Source organism: Artibeus jamaicensis, unplaced genomic scaffold (assembly GCF_021234435.1).
Source record: "Artibeus jamaicensis isolate MK-2021 breed Jamaican fruit bat unplaced genomic scaffold, CSHL_Jam_final contig_793, whole genome shotgun sequence".
Taxonomy (NCBI): domain Eukaryota; kingdom Metazoa; phylum Chordata; class Mammalia; order Chiroptera; family Phyllostomidae; genus Artibeus; species Artibeus jamaicensis.
In genome coordinates this window covers 5,315,478-5,324,811 of record NW_026521975.1, presented here as the reverse complement: position 1 = coordinate 5,324,811, position 9,334 = coordinate 5,315,478, and the positions used below count along the sequence as shown (strand labels likewise).

Here is a 9,334-nt window from a genome sequence, read left to right as displayed (position 1 = left end):
TTTGAAACATAACCTTGGCATTTTTTCATCCCACCTCCACTTGGGGAAAAATTTTGTTCATTCAAAACTCCTTACCCGTTAGAGGAATTGCTTGGTTATGAGTAATAGGCAGCACCTGCAGCTGTTACCTGCTGAGACAGAAAATGTGTGGAGGAATGGATATCCGCTAGCCAAGGTTCTGTATTGTACCTTCAAACAGCAGGAGTGTGGGGCAAGGAGCAAGTGACAGGCCATCCCACAAAGGCAAAAGGCACAGAAATGGCTTTCATACACACTTGTCTGTCTAGCAAGAATAGAAGTTAAGGAAATCATTTGGCTTGGAAAAGAAATGGCAATGGATTACTTTACTGTCTACAAAATGAGATAATGGCTTAGCTGAAGTGAAGATGTGTTGGGATTTTTTAGCTTCTGGGAGAGAAGAAAGACAAGTTTGACCTGCTTTGTTCTGTTTTCATGAGCAGAGTATTCCATCTTTACACAGTGGTGGACTGCACCAAGATTTGAAATCGGGTTGGACCACAGGTGGCAAACAAAAGGCCTGCAGGCCAAATCCAGCCTCCACCTTGTTTTATCCAACCTGGCACCTTGTTTCTACCTGGCAGCAGGGCAAAGCCCCTCGCCCCTAGTTAAGGAATAGTTACATTTATACAGTCCTAAAATGACATTGGGCCCTTTTGAAGGCAACTGTGAGGCTGATGTGGCCACTGGTGAAAATGAGTTTGACACCCTTGGGTTGGACTGTCAGCTACCGAATGGCACTGACTGCATAAATTACTGTGCTTGTCTGAACCTCAATTTAGACAATATTTTACCAATTTCAAGGATTAAGGAAGAATTCAGATTGAGTTTTTTTGTTCAGTAATTTATGAATGATAATCATTTTAACATGGGGATGCCTGTGAAGGCAGGCAAGAGTATCTTATACCTTGTCCTCCCAGTAAAAGTTTCATAATAGAAACTTGGCCGTTCTGTGTATGCTGTACCAGCACTGAGTCATACAGAGTAGATTGTCGATTATTTTGACTGTTGAAATAGGGAGTTGGTAAAAGAAACAATTCCTGTACTGGGGAAATTACCAGAATGCAGCCCCTGGGTCTGAGTGAGTGGCAGTAAGAAGCATTTAGGCTACCCAGGAAAGGCCATTGATGGGGATGGATGGTGGTGGGAGATGACTAGTAGGAAGCAGACAGACCTTTGGTGAAGTTTTGCCCCAGTGCTAGAATATCAAGCTTATTTAGTATTAACTTCCTACGTGTGGTGATGTTTGCATATTCCAAATTCTGTCCTTTACACTCATTCTAAACGCCCACGGATTTGTATATTCATATCTGCCTACTCATTTCTGTTTTTCTAAAATGGCTTAAGTGTGCCTGTTGCAGTAGCTGCACCACAATTTTATGTAACTGGACACAAATCCAAGTGAAGTAGAACACAATAGCAACAATTTATGCAAGGCTATTTGTAATTCCCCAGTTCATTAATAATTGCATTAAAATGTCATGTAATATCTTGCATATTTGTAAATCAAAGAGATTTCTAAGTAGAGCAGAATAACGTTTTGAGCTCACTGAGCAAAGGTGTGATGTAAAATGAATGTAATTATTACCTGGGCAGGGAACAAGAATCCTCCTTATTGGGTGACCTTAAATGATCTTATTCCTGACTGGGAATGTAAGATTGAATGAGGTGAAAAGATAAGCCCAAGATTCAGCCAAGAAAGGGCTTATATGCCCTTGAAAGTTCTGCATTTAGACTAAGAAAGTGAAGTTTGTGGTAGATACCATAGACAGTTCTCTCGCTGTCACTTGATTTCTAAGAGGTAGCAACTGTCTAGCCCCTGAGGAGGAACTGTGATTGTTCAAGTTTGTCGTAGCAATCCCAGTCTCCTCTGCCAGACACTTGGATAAACTTCCCCAGCTTCTCAGTTCTGGCCATTGAAATGTAAGAGAAAGTCTGCTGGGTTCTTCCTGAAAATCATTTCACAGTAAGAAAAGACAGACCCTCCCCTGCTTGAATGAGGACGTGATGTTTGCTGAAGCAGGAGCCACATTGTGTCCCAACAAGGACAGGCCAAGAGAGTCTGAGAGACAACCACCCAGACCCACTCACTGAACTGCTCAAGGACCCCTGGAATCTAATCTTTTCAAGGTTCTATAAATAGTAACTGTCCTTATGGTGCCCTTTCCCCACCCAGGGAAGGAGGTGCCCTGCTTCAGTTGTTTACGGTGGAACTTGAAATGATGGAACTGGGTAACTAATCGATGTGGAAGTGAGGGTGGTGGAAGTCAGGGGGGACTGGGAGGTCTGGGCTACTACTGGGTGATTGGAGGCACACTCAGTGTGGTCCATTGCAAAAATGGGTCCCATTCTCTACCCCTCTGCATCCCACTTCTTTCAAATGTACTTCTGTGGCTCCCTCCATCAAGGGGTAGAGTGTATGTCCCTAATCCTTGAATTTGAGCTATTGTGACTTGCTGGGGCCAACAGAAAGCTGCAGAGGTGATGAGTTACACGTGTGAGCCTAAGTCACTCTCGGAAACCTCCATTAGGGAACAAGCCTTGGCCGGATGAGGAGAGCCATGTGACTCAGCCACTGTCCTCTCATCATAGCGGACTGACAGCCAGCCAGCTGCAGGATGATGCCAGTTCCTCAACCCCTTCCAGCTCTGCAGATGTTTAAATGAGCTAACCAAGATCAGCTTAGCCTGACTTAGAGTAGGGTAACTACTGCACTGCCCTTCAGACCTGTGAGCAACTATGAGGGATTATTGTTTTAAGCCAATTGGTTTCACACGATTTTTCACAAAAAAGCTAACTAATGAAACCAGGACGGAGGGAGGGGCGAGGAAGGGTGGGGCTGTCTAATAAGCAGTTGGACATGTGAGGTTAGAACAAAGGAGGCCAGAAGCATGGACGTCTTCAAACCTGCAAGGATAAGCCCCCATGGCTCTGCATTGCCATGGCTGGCCTAGAAACGCAACACCAGGCCATATTTCTCTTCTGTGTCCTCTTCCTCTCACCCCAACCCCCAAACTCCACTGTACACCTGGAAGTCAGTACTTGAATTGCGAAGCGCAGGCATGACTGAAGTGTGCAGGTCCTGAGCCGAGGCTCCCAGGGAAGGGAATGCTTCCTTCTCTAGGGAGTCGATGCAGCCAGTGCCAGCCGAGGTGCAAACAATTACTGCCCCCAGGGGCCTTCACAGACCTGGAGCCTGGGCAGTGCTGCAGTTCCTTTATATATCTCAGGGCTCTTGCTCCCTCCTGCCGCGGACCGGCTGCAGCAGGGTCCAGGGATTCCCAAAGGTGAGTAAGGAGGTGGCACTGGGTAACAGACGACAGCACGCCTCAAAGGACAGTGAAGCTCTGTTCCGTTTATTGCAAGTACAAGCAGGTTTTTATATTTTCATTTTAGGTAGTGATTAATATTTGCAGTATGGCATGATCAGTTAAGCACAAAAAATACAAAGGTAACCAGGAAAAATACGAAATTTCCTATAAATTCAGTTATAATAAACAAAGACTATTTTGACCAGGAGAGCCATAAATCGGACAGTTAGAAATAGCTGTATGTACAGAATTCGAATGTCTTATTGTATATTAAAGTTACTCAGAATTTGTCATGGGGCAAAAGGATATTCTAGATTGAGTAGAGGTAATAGGAGATTTATTATAAGGCCTTTGTGATGTCTAACTTAGCTATCTATCCTTTTCTGTCTAAAATGTTTCTCTGGGTACTATAAACTCTGACTCTTTAGTAACTGTTTCTACGTGTTTAGTTTGTAATAACTAGCCAGCTTTTGTTATTTCTTTGCCTGTCTAATTGATATATATTCTCATTCAAGGTAAAGGAGGCGCCATTACTCCAACAACTTTTAAACATACAGGGACTTTGTTCTCTGGTCAATAAATTATTTTATACTACTACATTGGAATTATGCTAATCAATGAACCTGAAATACAGGCATCTAACAATCCCAGCACCTTTTGATCACCAAAACAAACATGTAAAGAGAGATAGACAGGAAATCCAGCCACAGTTGCCTCTGCCTTGCAGATGCATCTCAACCGTCCCAACCGTATCCCTGGGCTGTGGGTCTATATAGTTTTTACTTGTTTTCTTGGAAGACCGTTTGTATCTGTGGGTAAGGAACAGTTGTGGTAAAGTCTTTCTAATCTGTTCTTCCATTCCCTCAACTGTTGGCAGCACAACCTGTGTTTGCAACAATAACCTGGTTCTTTATTACCTGGCCTTAACTGTTGATTTAAGAGATCTAACTTGTTTTTCTTGTTTCTGGTACACCATTGGCGGTCCTGATCGCTTTAAGTTGCTCAAACCAGGGTAATTTATACAACTTGACATGTTTTCCTTTACGGTTAACAATTATATTACCCGGGCCGTGGTACTCCCCTGTATAAGGGAGAGGGGAATCTGTGGGGATTTTTCCATCCTTTTGGGCAGTTCTGTGGGGAATACTAATGTTTTCCCCTGAACTGTTCCCTCCTCTTGGGTGATTTTCACAGGAATAAGTACGGTTCAATGTCTATATTCAGTAGCAAGAGTAAGATAATTAAAATAAAACAGCCAATTGTTAACCCATTCTGGATGCCACGTACTCCTCCGGGGAGACGAATTTCTTGAACTCGAGTCCTCCATGCCCGGACCTTGTCAGACAACATGGCTGAAGAGGACGTGGCACCCTCCCTCCCCTTTTCTCTATTAATGCCACCCCTTACCGCCTTTTGAAAATAAAAGGCGAAGTTCGACAGGAATTTCTCCCTCTTGCTGTTGTAGAAACATCCATCCAACTGTGCTTTTCCTTTTCCTTTCATCCCCCAGCTCCTAACTCTGGTCTGGTTCACCCACTAGTGTAGTGTAGTGACTAGCGAAGGGGGCCACCTGGGCTCTGCAGGCACAGCCTGGAGAGAGGCCTCGCCTGAGCTCCCAGGACGGTGGCTGTATTTCTAGGCACTGGGAGCCCTGAGCGGCGCAGGTTCCGGCCGAGCGCACAGCAGAGATGACGGCCCCCGGATTTTCTGCTCCACACCCCCCTCCGCTGCGGGAAGGGCGGGGGAAGGGGAGGAGCGAAAGGCCCGCCCCCAGACGGCGGAGCCCGTTAAAAGCCTGCAGCGCTGACAGCTTGCCTGCGACTGGTCCCCGCGCCCCGAGTCCACCCGCTCCGGCTCGCCAGCCGCTCCCTCTGTGGCCGAGGCCCCGCTGGGGAGCTGGTGCTTTCTGCTGCGGGACGTGGTCCATGCGGCCGCCCAGCATGTCCGGGCACTTTCTGCTCGCGCCCATCCCCGAGTCCTCCTCCGACTACCTCCTGCCCAGGGACATCAAACTGGCCGTCCTGGGCGCCGGCCGCGTGGGCAAGAGCGGTGAGTGTCCAGGGGACCGCATGGGGTGGCGACCGCCCCGCCGGACCGGGACCACTGGGGGCTGGGGAAGAGCAGGAGCTCGTGGCAGGGGAGGACAGTACCCAGGGACGAAGCGGACGTCCCCTCCCGCCTGGTTTCTCGCGGCTTCCCGGGGCATCCACTGGAGGGCTTGGGCAGTTTGGGCACCTGCTGGAGAACGCGGGATGGTGCCTGCTCTGTCGTCGTCCCTGCCACCAAAGACCACGAGGACCGCCTCTGGGTTTTGCAGAGTCCGCGGCTCATCCCTCCCTCTCCTCCAGAGGGTCGAGGTTTGACAGTCTTGTCCGAGTCCTTCAGCTGATTTTACTATTTCATTTTCAGCAATGATTGTACGCTTTCTGACCAAGAGATTCATTGGGGATTATGAACCAAATACAGGTTAGAATAATTACGTGCCCTCCGCTTTTGTGGCTGCATGCTCCAACTTTCTTTGTCCTGCCGAGAGTGTAAGAATTTAAAAGTAGACTCCCCTTCATTCTCCAGGCAAGTTGTACTCCCGGCTTGTCTGTGTCGAGGGAGACCAGTTGTCCCTGCAGATCCAGGACACCCCCGGAGGAATCCAGGTGAGGATGGCGAACTTCCCTTCCCTCACCGAGGTCGCTCTGGAGCGTGAGCAAGACGTCTCAACAGGCCTGTTGTGCCTGTCGTGCATTTATTTATTTTTATTTTATTTTATTTATTTATTTTGGGGGGGGTATTTTTCTTTTTTCTTTTTTTTTTTTTTTTTAATTTCTGTTGTGCATTTAGATGGAGCAGTGGGCAACCCAGGAGGGGCTGGTCAGTGGGCTGCAGAAACCCTCCGAGGGGGCGCGGACTGGACGGTTACAGGCAGCTTCCTCCCTTCAGCCGCCTCGGAGAGAAGGAGAGGCGCTTAACGTCTCTTCTAAAAGGTGTTAGGGCATCGCTACTGGGATGGGGCTCACCACCACTTTCTGAGCTGGATGATGGAAGCATTAACAAAACAGTCTGGGTGGGGTTCCGGAGAGGGGTCCCTCCCCTAGCAAGGACGACCAAAGAGCTTCTGCTTCTAGCTGTCCCCTCATGTCCATTGCAGTCAGACACCCCTGGCACCCTGTCAGGAATGTAACTTGATTAACAAGTTACTAATTGCTCTCCCTTCCAGGGAGGAAAGGTCTTGTGGAAGAACAGAAAGAAAGAACTTATTTCTGGAACATTCTCAAGAAGGACGTGCTAAAAATATTTTTATGGGTTTTGGGAATAGATATTTATCTTGGCTTATATTCAATTCTTCTTCTGAGGTTAGTTCCCTAAAAATTGTGACATTCTGATTTGAAAGTTCTCATTGATGTCATTCTCCAGTCAGCCTGGGTTTACCACAGACTACCTGCCTAGCAAGGGGTTAAAAACAATGCATTGGTAACAGCTAATAAAATAACCCAGAGAGGGAACTTGCCTGAGAATTTGCTTTTTCTGCATCAAAAACCTCCTCTGCAGAAGCTGGGCAGAATCTGAAAACTATATTTAGTGATTTCTTTTTCAACCATTGTTCAAGGGTTACTTTTATGTTATTTCCAGTCCTCGCCCACTGAGGGCTTCCTTGATCAGGCTCCCTTTGATCTCCTCAGGTCCAAGACAACCTCATGCAGGTGGCCGACTCCCTGGACAAATGGGTGCAGTGGGCAGAGGGCTTTCTGCTGGTCTATTCCATCACAGACTATGACAGCTACCAGTCTATTCGCCCCCTTTACCAGCACATCCGGAAGGTCCACCCTGACTCAAAGGCCCCTGTCATCATCGTGGGCAACAAGAGGGATCTGCTGCATGCCCGGCAGGTGCAGACTGACGACGGTGTTCAACTAGCCAATGAGCTGGGCAGCCTGTTCCTTGAAATTTCCACCAGCGAAAACTATGAAGACGTCTGTGATGTGTTTCAGCATCTATGCAAAGAAGTGAGCAAGCTGCACAGCCTCAGTGGGGAGAGGAGAAGGGCCTCCGTCGTTCCCTCGGCCACGCTCTCCCAACATGCAAGACCTGAAGAGGCGCTTCAAGCAGGCTCTGTCTTCCAAAGTCAAAGCCCCGTCTGCACTGGGGTAAAGCCACCTCAGAGAGACTGCCTTCTTTTTATTGCGCACTGGTGCAGCTGAGAAGACTGGGGGTCTCCCTTTTTAATCACATGTTCAGAGTTTATTTTTATACAAACTATTGGTTTGCAAGTGTATGTGTATTTCTGAAAACTCAGTGATTGCCTAGAGGTTGGAATTGTGTTTTTAATAAAATGTGTTTTTTTGTACTGTAACTGCTTGCCACTCTTCCATTAAAGGCAAAATGGCAACATTTTGCCTTGTTTCTTAAATATCTTTTTATAGAAATCATACTTGCACCAGAGCCCAGAACCGCTCCACGCTTGCCCTCAGTCTGAACTCTGATTGGTGTCTCTCTGTCAGGAGGGGTTTAAGTGGAGGAAATCTGTTGTGGGAGAAAGGAAAGTATGTGGAGGAGGAAAGAGATTTGAATAACTTTAAGATGTCTTTAATTAGGGCACTTTGCCACAGGCATGAAATTAACATCATGTGATTTTCACTGTGCACCAGGGGCTGAAAATCACAAACATGAATAATATTATTTATTGGTACCAATGGAAGTTCATCCTCCTACCCTTATTAAAACAAAAAACAAACAAAAAAAACCACAACCTTTTCCAGTATTTCTGTCAGCAAGGACACTCTACCATCCAGGAGTTGCCTAAAAACCCTGCTTCCCTCTCTGTCTCCCTAATTGGTATTCAATCTGCCAATTATCTCTTTTTTTCTCTAAAGCATCATTGTGCCTTAATTCAGGCTTCTACCAGTATAGGCAAGACTCTGTTTTTTGGCTTCTGGAATGACAGCTGTCTAATTCTTTCTTCGCACCAGAACAACCTTACCAAAACCAACCCTAATCATTTTATTTCCCTGACTGAAAAACCTCAACTAGTTTCCCCTTATTTAGCGGACAAAATATAAAGGAGGTACGGCACCAAGATTGTTCGCCACCTCCGCAGCTTCAGCGTCACCTTCTGCCAAAACACGCACCACCCACCCAAGACACACACCCCTCCATTCCCACGGAATGGTCCGTCTTTCTCAGTACTCGCAAAGCTCTCTCACACCTTCCTGCCTTAGCATGAACTATTACCTCTGCTCTGAATATTTTTTCTTCTTCTCCAGCTGAAGGCTGGCTAAGTCCTTGACCAAGGCCTAAGTCACGTGCCACATTCAGCTTCTGAGGTGCCTTCTCTGAGTTCTTCTATTTTCCTTGCATTTGTGTTATAACCCAACCATGTCATGCAGCTATTTGTCATCTCCTTTGGAAGGAGCACCGCCCAAGGGCAGTGACTGCATTTTATGACTTTGTATTGCAAGCTTCTAGCCCAGGGCTTGCACATGGAGTGATAGATTTTCAGTAAATATTTGATGAATAAATGACTAATGTGTTATTTATTGGTTCCAAGGGACAATAATGGGAGATTACATTGACAGAACTTGTCGCTTCTGCAGAACAAAGACAGAAGACCTTCTGAGTAGTTGAAGTTCTTTATTAGCAGCAACAGAAAGTGACACGTGGCAGCTAATGGCCGTTGCAGACCATTATCCTTCCTTCTCAGGACACCTCTGTCCAGACTGGAACGGCTACACCTCTGTTCCCTGTAGTCGGGGGCATCTGCCTATGCAAAGTGGCATGAGGAATTTAGGAAATTAGATGATTTGTGTCTAAAGGAGTGTCCACATATTTAAGGGAAAAAAAGTATTGTTTGAGATTCCACTATCTTTTTAAAAGTGCCCAATTCTCCTTGCTCATTTGCATACCCTCAGAACAAAATGATACCCTCTATCACTGTCCGTTCCTGCTTCCTACCACACGTAAGCACGGACCCGAGAATATCTGATCTTCCTACTCGTTGCTACACTCACAGCTGG

At 46.6% G+C, this 9,334-nt stretch overlaps 1 protein-coding gene across 1 annotated transcript; it reads left to right on the top strand.

Moving 5' to 3' along the window:
- Nucleotides 1-5,160: 5,160 nt before the first annotated feature.
- On the top strand, nt 5,161-7,712 carry RASL11A (RAS like family 11 member A). Its single transcript, XM_053672819.1, is given in 5 exon segments — nt 5,161-5,378; nt 5,739-5,795; nt 5,901-5,980; nt 7,004-7,378; nt 7,380-7,712. Coding segments are annotated over 5 exon segments (729 nt in total). The 5' UTR covers nt 5,161-5,254; the 3' UTR covers nt 7,473-7,712.
- The last annotated feature ends 1,622 nt before the right edge of the window (nt 7,713-9,334 follow it).